Source organism: Hemitrygon akajei, chromosome 4 (genome assembly GCF_048418815.1).
Source record: "Hemitrygon akajei chromosome 4, sHemAka1.3, whole genome shotgun sequence".
Classification (NCBI taxonomy): domain Eukaryota; kingdom Metazoa; phylum Chordata; class Chondrichthyes; order Myliobatiformes; family Dasyatidae; genus Hemitrygon; species Hemitrygon akajei.
Genome location: NC_133127.1, coordinates 6106949 through 6127308, shown reverse-complemented (window position 1 = coordinate 6127308; position 20360 = coordinate 6106949). Strand labels below are relative to the sequence as shown.

The window sequence follows — 20360 nt, the reverse complement described above, 5'->3', positions numbered from 1 at the left end:
TTATAATCCTCAGCATCACATCCCTGCTCTTGTATTCTAGACCTCTTGAAATGAATGCTAACATTTCCTTCCTCCCCACTGACTCAACCTGCAAGTTAACCTATAGGCTGTTCTGCAGAAGGACTCCGAAGTTCTTTTGAAACTCAGATTGTTGCGCTTTTTCCCCATTTAGAAAACAGCCTGCACATTTATTTTGACTACCGAAGTGCATCACCATGCAGTTTCCAACATTGTATTTCATGACTGAGCTTGGCTTTTCTCTTTGGAGACAATGAGGATGAGAGGCGATTTGATAGAGGTGTAGAGAATGATAAGTGCTGTGGATCAAGTGGACAGACAGAGACTTTTTTCTGGGAGGAAATGGCTAATATGAGGGAGCCTAACTTTACAGTATTGGGGAGAAGCTGTAGGAGTGATGTCAGAGGTAAGTTATTTTTACACAGAGAGTAGTGGGTGTGTGGAACACGTTCCTGGGGTGCTGGTAGAGGCAGATACATTGGGGGCATTTAATAGTCTCTTAGACAGGCACATAGGTGATAGAACAATGGAGGGGTATGTGGGAGGGAGGTTTTCTTGGCACAATCTCATGGGGAAAGGCCTGCACTGTGATATACTGTTCCATGTTCCAGTGTTGGGATGTTCCAGGATTTCCCAGATTCTGGAATGGGCCCAGCTGTTTGGAAAACTACAAATGTAAGGATCCCATTTCAGAAAGGACGGAGGTAGAAAGCAGGAAACTTGGTGTCTTGATGTCTGTCGCTGGAAAAATGCTGAACACACACTGAAGGAATGATGACAAGGTGTTTAGAAAATCTCACATGGTCAAACAGAGTCAGTGACAATGAAAGAACTGCAAAGGCTGGAAATGCTCAGCAGGTCAGGCAGCATCTGAGGGAGGAGAAACAGTGTGTGAGCAGAGTGCTTTATTCAATGTGCTGAAGGGAATGAGCTGCCTGCTGAAGCTGCTCAGTGATGTCTGCTGGGAACACACGGGTCTGCAGGGACTGGAATCTGGGATGAAAAACGAGCTGCTGGAACTCAGTGGGTCAGGTCAGCAGACCACAGACTCTCTGAACTCCTCCAGAGTGGAGGGAGAGAGGAAACAGTGAGCTACCAAACTGTTAGCCTGTCACTGGCATTCGGAGAAATGGGGGAATCTACAACGAAGGATGTGATATCAAGGTCATTGGAAAATATTATGAGTGAGTCAAGTCAGCCTGGATTAATGAAATGGAAGTTACATTTGTCTGGTCTTTCCGAGGTCTTTGGGGAAGTATTGTGTGAAGTCGTTCAGGGGGAACCAGTAGATGTGATATATTTGGATTTTCGGCAGGTAATTGAGAAGGTCTCTCACTGGAGGTTGGTGAACAAGTTTAAAGCACATGGAGTTAGGGAGAGAAGACGAGAGCACTTGGAACTGGGAGAGATTTCCAGCATGGACTGAACATTGGTTAATGTAGAGAAAGGAAATGGTAGCAAGGAATGGGTCCTTCTCACATGACTGGTCTGTGATCCGTGGGGTGTCTCAGACAGGGATCAGTGCTTGGGTCCCAGTTATTCACAGTCAGTTATTTCCCTGAGGAGACCGAAAGTAATATTTCCAAGTTTACTGAAATGGGAAAGTGAGTATAGATGAGGGGCAAAGAGGCTGCAAGGGGGTAAAGACAATAAGTGAGAGGGCAACAGCAGGGTAGATGGAGCCAGTGTAGAAAATGGGGAGAGGAACAGAAACACTGACAAAGTGAGTATTGTGTGTAGTTCTGGTCATCTCCCCACAGGAAAGATTTTAATAAACTTGAAAGAGAGCAGAGACAATTTACAAGGATGTTGCCAGGACTTGAGGACCTGAGTTATGGGGAAAGGGAGAGTAAGTGAGGACTTTATTGACCATGAATGTAGGAGAATGAGAAGTGTACACAATTGAGGTGCATGCCAGCAGGCATTCCCCCTCAGGTTGGGTGAGATTAGCTCATAGGTTTTGGGTGAAGGGTGAAATATTTAAGGGGAACATGAGGGAGAACTTTTTCACTCAGAGGGTGGTGCAAATGTGGAACAGGCTGCCAGTGGAAGTGGTAGATGTGGGTTTGATTATAACATTTAAGGTTAGTTTGCATAGTTACATGAATGAGAGGGGTTTGGAGGGGTATGTTTCAGTTGCAGGTAGTTGAGACCAGGGAGAAGATTGAGTCAGCATGGACTAGATGGGCCAAAGGGTTTGCTTCTGTGCTATTGTGCTTGATGTAGAAGACCAGCCATGTCCTCGATGAGCAACAGTACAGGCTTGATGGGCTGAACAGCCTGCTGCTCTCTGATATATCATTAGAATCTCTTCGAGCATTTCACTTTCTGACTGTTCCTCAATCCTCTAACTTCTGAAATCACTTCCCTCCTCTCCCTATGCCTCAATCCTGCCTCACACATCCCTCAATCTCTCTTCACCCCATCCCCTCAATCCCACCTCACCCTATCCCTCAATCCTCCTTTACCTTCTGAAATGGTTTTCAAACCCTTCCTTCCTCACCCTATCCCTCAATCTTGCCTTACCCCATCCCACGATCCTGCCTCACCTAACACTCAATCTCTCCTCACCCCATTCCTCATTCCCAACTCGACCTATCCCTCAATCCTCCTCTACCTTCTGAAATGGTTGTTAATAACTTCTCTTCTTACTTTGTCCCTCAATCCCACCTCACTCGATTCCTCAACCCCTCATCACCATATCTCTAATTCCCCCACCCTATCCTTCAATCCATCCTCACAATATCTCTTCCCCTCGTCAACCTATCTGTCAATCCCACTTTGGAGTTCCCCTGATCCCATCACTCAAAGCACCTCAATTCCATTACTAGATCCTCATTTCCCACCCTCCAACCTCACATTTAGTCCCTACCCTCTGGATACCTTTTACTCTCTCAGAAATACTTCTCATTGATCAGTGATCTGCTTCATCAACTATTCCAATTTGATAAACTATCAATTGATAACATTCCTTCCGCTCTGCCAGTTCGTTGATGATTTGTGATTGGATTTGAATTTGAACACTCTGTGATTTACTCTATCCAACCCTTCCGAGGAAGACAGTTTCCCTTTGTCTGTCTCTCACTGAGTAATGCCATTTAAAGGGACATTGACCAAGACTGAATGTTTGTATTAAACGTCTTGTTCATTTCTTCCCTCACCACCTCCCAGTCAATGTTCCAGCTTCCATCGATCTTTGCAGGCTTTGCTCCGTATTCATCAGCAAACTGCTGATTGAAAGTATAGAAAACCTTCTTCCAATAGGATGCTGACTGTGCAGAAATTTCCCGTTGGATAATCCAGGATTTGTAATTATCATTGACTGTTTGATATTCCTTGTAGGGATGTATTTTCCCATTTGTGTCATTATTTTTGAATGAACTATCACTTGCGACTGAAGTTGTGCAGATATCCGTTACAAGATGTTCACTGTCTGCCCATCGATGCCTGTTGAGCCCTTTAGGTCTGTGCTGTTTACAGGAGTGTTGGGAGTGTACCGGGGTCTCTGAGTCACAGAAAACCCCACAGAAAGGACATTTCTTCGTACAATTGAATAACCCCTTGAACAACTCCTCCCTGGGTTTCATGGATAATTCTTCAATCTTTGCTTTGGCATCCCAGCCTTTTACCTCACAGAGGAGATCCTGCTCCACCTCTTTAATACATGGCAGAATGGCTTCTGCACATTTCTTGCCATCACTGCCACTCTGAAACAGAACGAGTTTCATCTCATCTTCAGGCATCGAGATTCTTGTGCTTAACTTTTCAACAAACATGTTTAGGAAGCTCCGAGCATTTCCAGCAAAGTTCTGCTTCACTGCATCCTGAACAATGACCTTAGCTTGCCCAGTGATCTCTGTGATGATTTCTTTAGCCAGATGGGTAAATGTGCTCTCTCCATCGCGTTCTGTCATGCAGTGATTAATAACTTGCTGATGGAGCCAGTCTTTGGCAAAATTCTCAAAGTCAGTGATGTACCGGAGATATTCATCAAATCGATCTGTTTGTTTCAGGTGGACCAGGAGGGCCACAGTGAAGTTGTTGCGGAGACTGTACTGTCGCTCAGGGTCATGTTTTTTCATATCGTCCACGATGTTCACGCTGAGAGTCTTGAGGGTGGTGTCTCGGAGAGCTGGCAAGAAACAAGATCGTGCAAATCGATCTGCTTGTCTCTGGTTCTCATCCTGCTCTGTGTAAATATCCATGAAGAGATCAAAGTATTTACTTTTCATGTTTTCCAGTCTTCTCCGTGGGTTGTGTTTGTGGATGAACCTCCTGTGCATCTCCTGGAATCTTGGTACAGCGTAACCACACAGGTGAAGTTTAAACTCGGCCTTGAAAACCTCAGTCATTGAAACGTATTGATGTGAAATATTGTTAAATTTTCCCCCTATCATATTCAAAAGTTCAATGCAATATTTGTTGTCATAATCCATGTCCTTTTTTGTGATGTCAGTGATCCAATGTCTGCATTCATCCTCGATGGACTTTGTAATCTTTGCTGCTTGATCGAGATCTGATTGCAATCTGGATGGAAAGATTCTACTTTCACCGCATCTCAAATATGACATATTGATGTGTTTCTCTACATCCTGAAAGTACTGGGTCCCCAGTTCACAGAGATTTTTACCTTTTAGACTTTCATTAATCACTCTCCCTTGAGGTTTTGTTTCCTCTCTGAGAAGATTTTCAATCTCCAGTTCAATGTTTCTTTCTCTGCAGGGCTGATACTCCAGCTTAGAGAGTGTATCTTCCCACATCTTGTCAAATTGATTTTTCAATTCCTGTTGACCCAACACCCGATTTGCTACTTTACAATTCTGTAAAAGCTCCTTCACCTGTTCTCCAATCTTCTTCTGAAAATTATTACAAATATCATCCACTCCCTGCAATCCCACCCATCTATTCACGGCATCTCTACATCTCTGCATTGAATCGTGCTGAAGTCGGCTGCATAAACTGGAGATGCTGAGCTTAAATTCCTCTCTGTATTTCTCCATCAGATACACGTTATCAGCCCCACTTTCATACAGAGCTTGTAGTTTACCCAGAGTGTCACCCTCCCTTTTGTTCATCTCTGTCCTCATCTCCCTCTCCAGATTATAGAGCAGTTCGGTGAGATCTCCTTTGGCATTGCTGATTCTGTTTTCAGCCTCATTTCCCCAGGAGTGAGTGAATTTGCGGAGTTCCCACTCCCAGTCCTTGTACTTCATGGAGATGTGGTTGTAAGCCTCTGCGACCAGGCTGTTCTGGAAGTTGAAAATGAAATTTTCGTGTTTCACCTGCTCCCAAAGCCCAGCCATCCATTTGATAAAGTCTGGGATAGTGAAAGCACCTTGGCATTGGCTCCGTTGGAGTAGACACTGAATTAGGTTCTTCTTCAGTTGGGAGACGTGTTCACTGTAGCCGGTGTTGACTGCAGCCATTGGGGGTGTACCATGCCACAGACCAGGGATGTACCAGTTGTCCTTGTCAGCATCATAGTCCATCACATCACGGAACGTTACTCGGTCTACCTTCTCCAGCTTTGCTGCAGCCTCTGTCATCTTATCCAGCTGCTCCAGGAGTTTCTGACGGCCTCTCAGATTCTGATCATGCGCACTCACATCGCCGACGTTCTGGTGCACAAATATGCACTTTGGCCCTTTCCCTGTCTCCCTCATGCGGATTAAGGAATGAACAACAATCTGTAAAATATCTTTCATCTCTGACTGATTTTCCATCCCGATGTTTACCAACGTTAAGTTGCTTAATCCAACCACGAACGTTGCCAGCTCATTGTCGTGCTCGTAGCTGTCTGTCAGTGTTGCGAGTTCTGGGGCTCTCAGCCCCTCTGTGTCAATGACCAGGATGAACTCACAGCCCAGCTCCTCGGCCGGGCTCCCTGTGACTTTGATCAACTGCATGTAGGCCCCTCGAGTACATCGGCTGCTGCTCACAGCAAACCGCAAACAGAACATTGTGTTGAGGAGTGTGGACTTGCCCGTGCTCTGAACTCCGATCACCGTCAGCACAAACACTCGGCAAGCTCCTCCCACTTTGTTGGCCACTTCTGTGAGTACGGCAGTGATCCATGGAATGGGAACGTTGGAAACGTCTCCATCGATGAGTTCCAGTGGGAACCCTTCCAGCAACAGTTCAGCAGCAACACCTGGGAACTGCGACACCTCTGGGTGGATCTGTGTCCTTTGGGTGACGTTGTGTCGAGTCACTGAAAGTTCATAAACCTGACCAAGTTCCCTCATGAAATGCTCGAGACCCAGGGAACTATCAGACATCTTCTGATCCAACTCCTTCAGTTCCTTCACTTTCTGCTTTGAGTCTTTGTACAGTTCTTTATAAATTCTACACAATCCTGCCATAACTGCCCGTGATTTACTGTCCAGTTCCAGCTTCAGCCACTGTAGGGAAATGGCTCTGTCAACCCCACCATGACGGGTGAGGTGTTCAATGAACAGCCGCATCTCTTCCGACAGACTCTGTCTGAGCTGAGCTTCCCGGATTCTGTTCTTCTCCCGGTCCAGTTCGTGGTTATACACTTCTGTGGTTCTGTCCCCACGGAGTTTCATCCGAGATTTCTCTTTTTCAACTTTAGACAACCCTTGCCAAGGCTCTCCATGAAAGGGCAACACTCTCCTTTTATACCCAGTAATGTCTCCTGAGTCAAGTCTGTCCAGTATTTTGGTCAGTTCCTTGGCTCGTTGTATTTCAGGTTGACGTTCATCGACCTCAATCTCACTTTCCATCGCAATGTCAGCCATTTTCTCCAGGCTCAGCAAGGTCTGGTCCCTGTCCCTCATTAGAATTACTTGTTTGATCTGAGAACGGAGCTTGTCCACAAGTTTAGCCTCATTTACATTTGCCCGAAGAATGCATTGTTGAGGTTCTAACTTTAGATCTTTGAACAGTTTCTTCACCTGCTCAGGGGTTATGTGTTGCTGATTGATGTGGGTGTTGACTATGAGAAAGTGTTTTGCTGGTGACTGTGTGAGAGAGGTGAGGAATTCTCGTTCCTTCTCACCGATAACATCAATGAAAATAAAGAGAGCAGCAGATACTTTTGCCAGAAACTGAGCGTTTCCCTGGAAAGTTTCAGCATCGCCTCGGAGGTTAATGAATGCAGCAGCCTCTGGGAAAATATCCGTGTTACTCTTCCCAGAAGGGAGATACCAGCTGATCTCAGCCATTCCATCGGATATCCTGCGGGGCACATTCCCACATTCCATCTCGGAGTGCAGGAAGATGTTCTGCTGCAGCTGTGCCTGACACAGGGTGAGATTGAGGATTCGGGATTTGGACACTGTGCACCTTCCCAGTCTGAGGAAGGACACCGTTGGCATGGCTGCTGTCACGATGGGCACCTCCACAACGGGGCTGCTGTCTGTAGGAGAATGTGGGCACCATGTTTTAACAATGGGCCTCATGGCCCAGAGGAGAAGAGTGGCACCAGACCCTTCTGTGGGTCCCCTCACCTTGTCCATGGGGTGACTGTGTGTGTCTGGCATCAGAAAGGGTAATGCAAACTGGCACAGAGACATCTTCAGCATCAGTTCCTGCTGGAGAGAGTGGTGAGCACAGAGGAAAATGGCAGCAATGATATCCAGAGGATTCATCCCATGATCCCCTGGTGCTGTAACTTCAAAGAAATCACTTAATTCTTCATCACCATCACCCTCGCCATCTGGGTACCTAGCAGGTGGCCATTCGGGATTCCTCGCCAGTGAATTGGCAGAGAGGATCCTTTGGAGAAATCGCCAGGGAAGATCTTCTGCTCGAGTTGGTTTGCTGTCCTCCGGTTTATCATGGGATACCTCCCGAACAGCCTGAAGAGACAGTTTGTGAGGATAATGATCCTGTAATCCCAAATCCTTCACAATTTGTGGGAGGCTGAGATTTTCAGACTCATTATTTCCAGCTGGTAAAATGTTCCTCATCGTCTCTGATGCGCTCTGTGTTCTCCTGGAATCTCTGTCCTCTTTGTTGTGTGGGAGTTTGGGTAAAGGGGGTGTTTTGGGGATAGACTTGCAGTTCTCTTTCTTCGATTCCCAAGCTAGTCTCAAACGATTTATACTTTTGACTATTTTCCAGTCAAGGATATTTGCTATGCCTGATGTTCTATTGGAATACACAGTTCCTGTCCCAGAAGCACAGGGCTGATCCTCTGACTGGTTCCGTGCCTCTGTCTGCTGATCTCTGTCAGTTCTCATTGTCCTGGCACAGTGTGTACTGAGCACAGTCAGTAGGAGATTACCATGGGAACCTGGAATTGGCCATAGAATTACACCTGGCCTTGGTGACAACACACCAGGAGGACTGGGAACTTGTTATTCTTATTAAGTGAACGATGTACTTTCTCTTGAGTGACTGTAATGATGATTCTGCAGATTTTTTTCCGGAGTGAAATCAGAGAATCGTTGAAATACTCAGCAGGTCAGGCAGCATCTGTGGAGAGAGAAACAGGGTCAGTGTTTCAGCTCCATGTGTTGGTGAGTCTGTCACATCAGGAGAAGTTGAGTTGACCAGCCCTCTGTTCACTGGGGGTTAGAAGAATGAGTTGTGATCTCACTGAACTGAGGACAGAGTTTAACATTGCTGGATACAGGGAGGATGTTCCCACTGGCTAATGAGTCTAGGACCAGGGCACAGGCCGACTGTAAGGGGTCGTGATGTCCAAGTCTCCACAAAAGGGGGCACACAATTAGAACATAGAACATAGAACACAGGATGGGAACCAGGATGATAGAGCTGAGGGTGAGCCAGCAGGTTTACAAGTAGATGATGGGTGTAACATGAATGTAAGGAAGGACAGGCCAATGTCTGGGTAAAAATACAGACAGAGCAAAGAGTTAAATTGTACCACAGAGGCAGAATTGAAAAGAGCAAAGAATACAGGACTAAAGGTGGTGTATTTAAATGTGCATAGCTTTTGGAATGAGGTGGACAAACTCATGGCACAATTAGAGATTGGTCGGTATGACATTGTGGGCGTCACTGAGTCGTGGCTGAAAGAAGGCCACAGTTGGGAGCTTAACATCAAAGGATAAACTTTGTATTGAAAGGACGAGCAGGAAGGCACAGGCGGTGGTGTGGCTCTTTTGGTAAGAGATAGAATCACATCTTTAGAAAGAGGTGACATAGGGTGAGAGAATGTTCAATCTTTGTGGGTGGAGTGAAGAAACTACAAGGGTTAAAAAAACTTTATGGGAATCATACATAGGCCTCCAAACAGTAAGCAAGATGTTGATTGATATGGCAAAGGGAGCTAGAAAAAACATGTAATAAGAGTAATGACACAATTATGGTGGGGGATTTCAATATGCAAGGGGATTGAGAAAATCAAGTTGGTGTTGGATCGCAAGAGAGGGAATTTGTTGAGTGCCTACGAGATGTTTATTTTAGAACACCTTGTGCTTGAGCCTACTCGGGGAAAGGTTATCCTGGTGTTGTGTAATAACCCAGATCTGATGAGGGAGCTTAATAAAACAGACATTTACAGCACATAACAGGCCCTTCAGCCCACAATGTTGTGCCAACCATGTAACCTACTCTAGAGACTGCCTAGAATTTCCCTAGCACGTAGCCCACTATTTTTCTAAGCTCCATGTACCTATCTAAGAGTCTCTTAAAAGACCCTATTGTATTCGCCTCCACCACCGCTGCCAACAGTGCATTCCACACTCCCACCACTCTGTGTGTGAAAAACCTACCCTGACATCTCCTCAGTACCTATTTCCAAGCACCTTAAAACTACGCCCCCTCGTGTTAGCTATTTCAGCCCTGGGAAAATGCCTCTGGCTATCCGGATGATCAGTGTAAAGGGACCCTTAGGAGGCAGTGTGAATGATATGATTGAATTCAGACTGCAATTTGACAGGGAGATGCACAAGTCATATCAATCGGTATCGCAATGGGATAAAAGGAATTAAAGAGGCGTGAGAGAGAAACTTGTCCAGCTGGATTGCAGGAGGATACCGGTGGGGATGAGACCAGAGCAGAGGTGCCTGAAGTTTCTGGGAATAGTTCACAAGGTGTAGGATAGATACAGTATGTCCCACAGACGAAGCTCTCTAATGGCAGGAGTATTGAACAATGGCTGACAAAGGAAGCTAAGGACTGCATAAAAGCCAAGGAAAGGGCATATAATGTTGTAAAAGTGAGTGAGAACTTGGATGATTGGGAAGCTTTTAAAATCGAACAAAATTCAATTTAAAAAGCTATAAGAAGGTGTTACGTACCCGTGACACGTGACAGTGGTGTACTTGTCACGTGACTGATGTTGAAGCTATACTGGACTTGAGATAATGGTCTTGTGATGGTGGAGTGACGTCATTTTCCTGCCAGTAGAGGTCATGTGACAGGTTTTTTTTACAGGGTATAAAAGGAGGACCCCTCCCTGTGAGGAGGGGCAGTTCGTGGCTGGATTTGCCATGTTTACTTCATGCCACTGCGTGATTTAATGTTATGACGCAGTTTAGTTGAAAGATGGAGTTTTATTTAATGCCTAAAGTTTAAAAGGTCATTGCCAGCAGTTTCTTTATAATACTGCTAGTTGAGAATCAGTGGAGAGTGAAGATTGGAGTTCGGGAGTTAAAAGATCGAGGGAAGTCGATTTCAACGGTGAAACAGGTTCGAACTTGTTTGATCCTCATTCGGAAGGAATTCGTTGACTGTGCCCGTGTTAATCCCTGTGAATAATAGCAGAAAGGATTGGGAACAGTTTTGTAAAGGAAGGGTCAGTGCCTTTAAGCCGTTTCATTTTTCACCTTCGTAATTTCTTCGTGGAAAAATAGTTCAACTAGGAATCGAAGCAAGACGACGTGAAAGAGAATTTAAATCGTCTTAAAAAAGTCTCTCCCTTAAATGGACTGTAAGCATTTTGAACTTTCGCAATATTACTTTGAAGAATTGTTTTTGTAACATCGCTTTAAAAACTGTTTAAGCTTCATTGCTTTAAGAACTGTTTAAGCTGCCGCACAGCAGCTGATTTCCGGTTACGTGAGTGGTTTGTTTACTTTTGGGGGCTTTGTTTTTCAGTGTTTAATAAATGTTTTATTTGTTATAAAAAAAACCCTGCCTCACTCATATATTTATTGTTGCTGAATCCATAACAAAGGGAAAAGATGAAATGAGGGCAGACTAGTTAATAATATAAAGCAGGATACTAGAAGATTTTTCAGTTATATAAGGAATAAAAGGGAAGTGAGAGTTGATATTGGACCACTGGAAAATGATGCTGGTGAGGATAGTAATGGGGGACAAAGAAACGGCAGATGAACTTAATGGGTACTTTGCATCAGACTTCAGTGTGCCAGAGGTCCTGAGTGTCAGGGAGCAGGAGTGAGTGCCATTGCTATTACGAAGGAAAACGTGCTTGGCAAACTGAAATGTCTTAAGGTGGATAAGTCACCTGAACTTGATGGATTACATCCCAGAGTCCTGAGAGAGGTTGTTGAAGAGACAACGAATACATTGGTCATGATCATTCAAGAATCACTTCCATCTGGCATGGTCCTGGAGGACTGGAAAATTGCAAATGTCACTCCACTCTTTCAGAAGGGAGGAAGGCAAAAGAGAGGAAATTATAGACCAGTTAGTCTAACCTCAGTGGTTGGGAAGGTGTTGGAGTCTGTTATTATGGATAAAGTCTCAGGCTACTTGGAGACTACTGATAAAATAAGTCAAAGTCAGCATGGTTTCTACAAAGGGAAATCTTGCCTGACAAATCTGTTACTAGGATTTTCAGAAGGCACTTGATAAGGTATCACACATGATATGGTGTTACAGGAGAGATACTGGCATGGATAGAGGTATAGTTGACAGGCAGGAGGCTGTGAATGCAAATAAACTTTTTTGGTTGTCTGCCGACATTCCTCAGGGGTCAGAATTGGAACACTTACTTTTCATATCATTTGTCAGTGATTTAGATAATGGCATTGATGGCTTTGAGGCAAAATTTGTGGACGATACAAAGGTAGGTGGAGGGGTAGGTAGTGCTGAGGAAGCATTGCAATTGCAGCAGGACTTAGACAAATTGGAAGAATGGGGAAAAAGTGGCAGATGGAATACGGTGTTGGGAAATGTATGATAATGCATTTTGGTAAAAGGAACAATAGTGTGGACTATTATCTAAATGGGGAGAAAGTTCAAACATCAAAGCTGCAGAGGGTTTTAGGAGTCCTTGTGCAAGACTCCCAGAAGGTTAATTTACAGGTTGAGTCTGTGGTAAAAAAAGCCAAATGCGTTTTTTCCCCAAGAGGAACAGAATATAAAAGGAGAGAATGCTGAGCTTTTATAAGACACTAGTCAGGCCGCACTTGTAGGATTGATGGCATGAACATCGATTTCTCAAACTTCCGGTAATGTCCCCAGCCACCCCCTCCCCTTTCCCTCTCTCACCTGATCTCCTTGCCCACCCATCGTCTCCTTCTGTTGCTCCTTCTCCCTTTTCCTTTCTTCCATCCCCTTCTTTCTCTTTCACCGATCAACTTCCCTGCTCTTTACCCTGCCCCTCCCTCTCCAGGTTTCACCTATCACCTCGTGTTTCTCTCTTCCCCCCACATTTTAAATCTACTCCTCAGTTTTTTTTCTCCAGTCCTGCCGAAGGGTCTCGGCCCAGAATGTCGCCCGTACATTTTCCATAGATGCTGCCTGGCCAACTGAGTTCCTCCAGCATTTTGTGTGTGTTGCTCAGATTTCCAGCATCTGCAGATTTTCTCTTGTTTGTGACTGGGTATTGGTTATTGGAATCTTAGCAAGATTACCAATAAAAATCATTACTGCTTACCATCAATGAACTCAGCCTTTGGTTTACTGCAAGGGTCAAATTCTTCACTAAATTAGATCTTGGATTTAATTCAATTTGGATTTGTCAGTGTGATGAATGGAAGACCATAAGACCAGAAGACAAGGGAGTAAAAGTCGGCCATTCGGCCCATCGAGTCTGCTCCACCATTTCATCATGAGCTGATCCAATCTCCCCTTTAGTCCCATTCCCCCGCCTTCTCACCATAACCTTTGATGCCCTGACTACTCAGATACCGATCAATCTCTGCCTTAAATTGACCCAATGACTTGGCCTCCACTGCCACCCGTGTCAACAAATTCCATAGATTCACCACCCTCTGGCTAAAAAAATTTCTTCGCATCTCTGTTCTGAATGGGCGTCTTGCAATCCTCAAGTCATGTCCTCTCGTACTAGACTCCCCCACCATGGGAAACAACTTTGCCACACCCACTCTGTCCATGCCTTTCAACATTCGAAATGTTTCTATGAGGTCCCCCCTCATTCTTCTAAACTCCAAGGAGTACAGTCCAAGAGCGGTCAAACGTTCCTGATATGTTAACCATCTCATTCCTGGAATCATTCTAGTGAATCTTCTCTGAACTCTCTCCAATGTCAGCACATCCTTTCTTAAATAAGGAGCCCAAAACTGCACACAGTATTCCAAGTGAAGTCTTACCAATGCCTTATAGAGCCTCAACATCACATCCCTGCTCCTATACTCTGTTCCTCAAGAAATGAATGCCAACATTGCATTCGCCTTCTTCACCACCAACTCAACCTGGAGGTTAACCTTAAGGGTATCCTGCACGAGGACTCCCAAGTCCCGTTGCATCTCAGAACTTTGAATTCTCTCCCCATTTAAATAATAGTCTGCCTGTTTATATCTTCTACCGAAGTGCATGACCATACACTTTCCAACATTGTAATTCATTTGCCACTTCTTTGCCCATTCCCCCAATCTATCCAAGTCTCTCTGCAGACTCTCTGTTTCCTCAGCACTACCGGCCCCTCCACCTATCTTTCTATCATCAGCAAACTTAGCCACAAAGCCATCTATTCCATAATCCAAATCGTTGATATACAACGTAAAAAGAAGCAGCCCCAAAACGGACCCCTGTGGAACACCACTGGTAACCGGCAGCCAACCAGAATGGGATCCCTTTATTCCCACTCTCTGTTTCCTGCCAATCAACCAACACCCTATCCATGTATGTAACTTCCCCGTAATTCCATGGGCTCTTATCTTGTTTGGCAGCCTTATGTGCAGCACCTTGTCAAAGGTCTTCTGAAAATCCAAATACACAACATCCACTGCATCTCCCTTATCTAGCCTACTTGTAATTTCCTCAAAAAAATTGCACTAGGTTTGTCAGACAGGATTTTCCTTTAAGAAAACCATGCTGAGTTCTACCTATCTTGTCATATGCCTCCAGGTACTCCGTAACCTCATCCTTGACAATCGACTCCAACAACTTCCCAACCAACAATGTCAAGCTAACAGGTCTATAATTTCCTTTTTGCTTCCTTGCCCCCTTTTTAAATAGCAGAGTGACATTTGCAATCTTCCAGTCCTCCGGAACCAGGCCAGAATCTATTGACTTTTGAAAGGTCATTGCTAATGCCTCCACAATCTCCACTGCTACTTCCTTCAGAACACGAGGGATCATTCCATCTGGTCCGGGAGATTTATCTACCCTTAGACTTTTCAGCTTCCTGAGTACTTTCTCTGTTGTAAATGCGGCTGCGCATATTTCTCTTCCCTGACACCCTTGAATGTCCGATATATTGCTGATGTCTTCCTCAGTGAAGACTGATGCAAAATACTCGTTCAGTTCCTCCGCCATCTCCTTATCTCCCATTACAATTTCTCCAGCATCATTTTCTATTGGTCCTATATCTACTCTCACCTGTGTTTTACTCTTTATGTACTTGAAAAAGCGTTTAGTATCCTCTTTGATATTATTTGCTAGCTTCCTTTCATAGTTCATCTTTTCCCTCTTGATGACCACCTTAGTTTCTTTTTGTAAGCTTTTAAAAACTTCCTAATCCTGTCTTCCCACTAATTTTTGCTTCCTTGTATGCCCTCTGCTTTGCTTTTACTTTGGCTTTGACTTCTCTTGTCAGCCACGGTTGCATCCTTTTTTTGAAAATTTCTTCTTCTTTGGAATATATCTGTCTTGCACCTTCCTCACTTCTCGCATAAACTCCAGCCACTGCTGCTCTGCCGTCCTTCCCGCTAGTATCCCTTTCCAGTCAACCTTGGCCAGTTCCTCTCTCATGCCACTGTAATTTCCTTTACTCCACTGAAATACCGACACATCGGATTTCGGCTTCTCTTTCTCAAATTTCACAGTGAACTCAATCATGTTATGATCACTGCCTCCTAAGGGTTCTTTCACTTCCATCTCTCTAATCACCTCTGGTTCATTACACAATACCCAATCCAGTACAGCCGATGCCCTGGTGGGCTCAACAACAAGCTGTTCTAAAAAGCCATCTTGTAGACATTCTACAAATTCTCTCTCTTGAGATCCAGTGCCGACCTGATTTTCCCAATCCACTTGCATGTTAAAATCCTCTACAATTATCATAATACAATCTACAATTATCTGGCAAGCCTTTTCTATTTCCTGTTGTAATTTGTAGTCCACATCACTGCAGCTGTTTGGAGGCCTGTTGATAACTGCCATCAGGGTCCTTTTACCCCTGCGATTTTTTAGCTCAACCCATAAAGATTCTGTACCTTCCGATCCTATGTCAACTCTTTCTAATGAATTAAGATAATTTCTTACCATTAAAGCCACGCCACCCCCTCTACCTACCTGCCTATCCTTCCGATACACCGTGTATCCTTGGACGTTCAGCTCCCAGAGACATGCATCCTTCAGCCACGTTTCAGTGATGGCCACAACATCATACCTGCCAATCTGTAGCTGTACAACAAGATCATCCACTTTATTCCTTATGCTGCGTGCATTTAAGTATAACACCTTAAGTCCAGTATTTGGTACTTTTTGCATTGATTGCACTGAACCTCATCCCAATGGCTGCAGATTTGCTCCATCACCTGCCTGTCCTTCCTGACATCCTTACTGCCCACTACCTTAGATTTATTTCTGTTTTCCTTCTCCTCCGCTCCATCATTCCGGTTCCCATCCCACCGCCAAATTAGTTTAAACCCTCCCTAACAGCTCTATTAAACCTTCCCGCCGGGATTTTGGTCCCCCTAGGATTCAAGTGTAACCCGTCCTTTTTGTACAGGTCACACCTGCCCCAAAAGAGGTCCCAATGATCCAGAAACTTGAATCCCTGCCCCCTGCTCCAATCCCTCAGCCGAGCATTTGTCCTCCACCTCATTCCATTCCTACTCTCACTGTCATGTGGCACAGGCAGTAATCCCGAGATTACTACCTTTGCGTTCCTTCTTCTCAACTGCCTTCCTAACTCCCTATATTCTCCTTTCAGGACTTCTTCCCTTTTCCTACCTATGTCATTGGTACCTATATGTACCACGATCTCTGGCTCCTCACCCTCCCACTTCAGGATATCTTGGACGCGATCAGAAACATCCCGGACCCTGGCACCAGGGAGGCAAACTACAATCCGGGTCTCCTGATCGCGTCCACAGAATCGCCTATCTGACCCCCTAACTATCGAGTCCCCTATCACTACTGTCTTCCTCTTCCTTTCCCTACCCTTCTGAGCTACAGGGCCAGACTCTGTGCCAGAGGCACGGCCACTGTTGGTTCCCCCAGGTAGGCTGTCACTCACAACAGTACTCAAACAGGAGTACTTATTGTCAAGGGGTACAGCCACTGGGGTACTCTCTAATTCCCTAACACGGTCCCTCAGGAGCTGCAGCTCAGCGCACCTGAAACCTGAACTTACCTTGCTCTCCCGCTTCTGCCTAAGCTCGTTGAGCCAAAGCCCTTAACCCTTCACTCTGCTCCCGGCTCACTCCACTGCCCACAAATGACGTGGCCCGCTGTATAAGGCTGTGTCCTTTTTAAATCTTCCCCGCTTCACTGCCCGATGTCACATGCCTGCGCAGTCCCACCTCTCTTAACTCTGATGAGAAGAAGAAAAAATCAAAATGGCTCCCACCATACTCCTGTTCTGATCCTCCGACTTCCTTCTCCAAAAAATGACATTCAGAATGAAGATGACCTTCACTGGGCATTATGAATACCTAGTCATGCCTTTTGGACATGTTAATTCATTAATGATCGTAGGAAGTATTGTCAGAAAGTCGGATGGTAGTGCTGAAGATGAGGTGGTTGGTTTACTGTTTAGTGAGGAGAAGCTGTTGATAGGGCAAAATTGTAGTCAACGGGATGAGTTGCAACGTAAAAGACGGACAAAATTGAAAAGGGTGAATACAGGACTGTAAGTTTTATATTTGAATATGGGCAGTATATGGAATAAGGCAGATGAACTTGCAACACAGTTGGAGATTGATAGGTATAATGTTGGCATCACTGAATCACAGCTGAAAGAAGATTATAGCTGGGAGACTAATCCAAAGATACACATTTTTATTGAAAGGACAAACTGCAAGGCCGGGGGGATGGGGGTTGTGTTGCATTATTGGTAAAAAATGAAATTAAATCATTAGAAAGAAGTGACACAGGGCCGGAATGTTTTAGAAACATAGAAAACCTACAGCACAATACAGGCCCTTCAGCCCACAAAGTTCTGCTGAATATGTCCCTACCTTAGAAATTACTAGCGTTACCCATAACCCTCTATTTTTCTAATCTCCATCTACCTATCCAAAAGTCTCTTAAAAGACCTTATCATATCTGCCTCCACCACCATAGCCGGAAGCCTATTCCATGCACTCACCACTCTGAGTAAAAAACTTACCCCTGACATCTCCTTGGTACCTACTCCCAAGCGCATTAAACCTGTGCCTTCTTGTGGCAATCATTTCAGCCCTGGGAAAAAACTTATGAATATCCACAAGATCAATGCCTCTCATCATCTTATACACCTCTATCAGATCATCTCTCATCCTCTGTCGCTCCAAGGAGAAAAGGCCAAGTTCACTCAACCTGTTTTCATAAGGCATGCTCCCCAATCCGGGCAACATCCTTGTAAATCTCCTCTGCACCCTTTCTATGGCTTCCACATCCTTCCTGTAGTGAGGTGACCAGAACTGAGCACAGTACTCCAAGTGGAGTCTGACCAGGGTCCTATATAGCTGCAACATTACCTCTCGGCTCCTAAATTCAATTCCAGGATTGATGAAGGCCAATACACCATACACATTCTTAACCACTGAGTCAATCTGCACAGCTGCTTTGAGCATCCTATGGACATGGACCCCAAGATCCCTCTGATCCTCCATACTGCCAAGAGTTTTACCATTAATATTTTATTCTGCCATCATATTTGACCTACCAAAATGAATCACCTCACACTTATCTGGGTTGAACGCCATCTGCCACTTCTCAGCCCAGTTTTGCATCCTATCCATGTCCTGCTGTAGTCTCTGACAGCCCTCCATACTATTCACAACACCTCCAACTTTTGTGTCATCAGCAAACTTACTAACCCATCCCTCCACTTCCTCATCCAGGTCATTTATAAAAATTACGAAGAGTAAGGGTACTAGAACAGATCCCCGAGGCACACCACTGGTCACTGACCTCCATGCAGAATATGACCCGTCTACAACCACTCTTTGCTTTCTGTGGGCAAGCCAGTTCTGGATCCACAAAGTAATGTCCCCTTGGATCCCATGCCTCCTTACTTTCTCAGTAAGCCTTGCATGGGGTACCTTATCAAATGCCTTCCTGAAATCCATATACACTGCATCTACTGCTCTTCCTTCATCAATGTGTTTAGTCACATCCTCAAAAAATTCAATCAGGCTCTTAAGGCATGACTGCCCTTGACAAAGCCATGCTGACTATTCCTAATCATATTATACCTCTCCAAATGTTCATAAAACCTGCCTCTCAGGATCTTCTCCATCAATTTACCAACCACTGAGGTAAGACTCACTGGCCTATAATTTCCTGGGCTATCTCTACTCCCTTTCTTGAACAAGGGAACAACATCCACGACCCTCCAATCCTCTGGAACCTCTCCCGTCCCCATTGATGATTCAAAGATCATCACCAGAGGATCAGCAATCTCCTCCCTCACCTCCTACAGCAGCCTGGGATACATCTCATCCAGTCCCGGTGACTTATCCAACTTGATGCTTTCCAAAAGCTCCAGCACATCCTCTTTCTTAATATCTACATGCTCAAGTTTTTCAGTCCATTGCAAGTCATCACTGCAATCACAAAGATCCTTTTCCATAGTGATTACTGAGGTAAAGTATTCATTAAGTACCTTCGCTATTTCCTCCGGTTCCATACACACTTTCCCACCATCACACTTGATGGGTCCTATTCTTTCATATCTTACCCTCTTGCTCTTCACATACTTGTAGAATGCCTTGGGTGATTGCTTAATCCTACCCGCCTAGGCCTTTTCATGGCCCCTTCTGGCTCTCCGAATCTCCTTCTTAAGCTCCTTCTTGTTGGCCTTATAATCTTCTAGATGTCTAACATTACCTAGCTCTCTGAACCTTTCGTAACCTTTTCTTTTTTGCTTGTCTAGATTTACTACAGCCTTTGTACACCACAGTTCCTGTACCCTACCATAAATTCCCTGTCTTATTGAAACGTACCTATACAGAACTCCACACAAATATCCCCTGAATATTTGCCACATTTCTTCTGTACCTTTCCCTGAGAACATCTGTTCCCAATTTAAGCTTCCAAGTTCCTGCCTGATAGCCTCATAATTCCCTCACTCCAATTAAACGCTTTTCTGACATTAAACACTTTTCTAACTTGAATCATTGTGGGTAGAGCCAGGATCTGCAAGGGTAGAAACACCCTGATGGGAGTTGTATACAGACCTCCAATCAGTAGTAAGGATGTGGTCTACAAATTACAATGGAAGATAGAAAATACATGCCAAAACGGCAATGTTACAATAGTCATGGGGAACGTCAATATGCAGGTAGATTGGTAAAATCAGGTTGGTACTGGATTCCAAGAGGGGAATTTCTAGCATGGCTATGAGATGGCTTTTAGATGAGCTTGTGATTGAGCTAGTGGCTAAGGAGTTGGTGCAGGAGGAAGGGCTTCATGTTTCTTGACAATTGGGCCTTGTTCCAGAGGAGGTGGGACCTGTTCTGTTGGGACAGATTGCACCTGAACTGGAGGGGAACAAACATCCTTGTGGGAAGGTTTTCTAGTGCTGCTCTGGAGGGTTTAAAATAGATTTGCAGGGGGAGGGGAACCAGAGTGTTAGAGCAGATAGTGAGGTGGAGGAGGGTAAAGGTCAGGCGAGAGCTGCAAGTATAGTGTATGGAGTAAAGCCAGATCTAACATGTAGAGAGGCTTTGAGGAAAGAGCAGCAGAATAAAGGGTATAAAGGTAGTAAGGTAGAAGGGCTAAAGTGGGTGTACTTCAATGCAAGAAGCATCAGGAACAAAGGTGATGAACTGAGAGCTTGGATACATACATGGAATTGTGACGTAGTAGCCATTACA

At 44.8% G+C, this 20360-nt stretch overlaps 2 protein-coding genes across 3 annotated transcripts in view; both read right to left on the bottom strand.

Moving 5' to 3' along the window:
* Window positions 1–20360, bottom strand: part of LOC140726087 (up-regulator of cell proliferation-like) — a 620561-nt gene that overhangs the window by 335646 nt on the left and 264555 nt on the right. The window lies entirely within an intron of this gene.
* Window positions 169–20360, bottom strand: part of LOC140726081 (interferon-induced very large GTPase 1-like) — a 92093-nt gene continuing 71901 nt past the window's right edge. For both annotated transcript variants that reach the window (XM_073042018.1, XM_073042017.1), the window contains exon 2: window positions 169–8460. In XM_073042018.1, the coding sequence (XP_072898119.1) occupies window positions 3117–8225 (5109 nt within the window). In that variant the 5' untranslated portion in view covers window positions 8226–8460 and the 3' untranslated portion in view covers window positions 169–3116. The remainder of the gene's footprint in view (window positions 8461–20360) is intronic.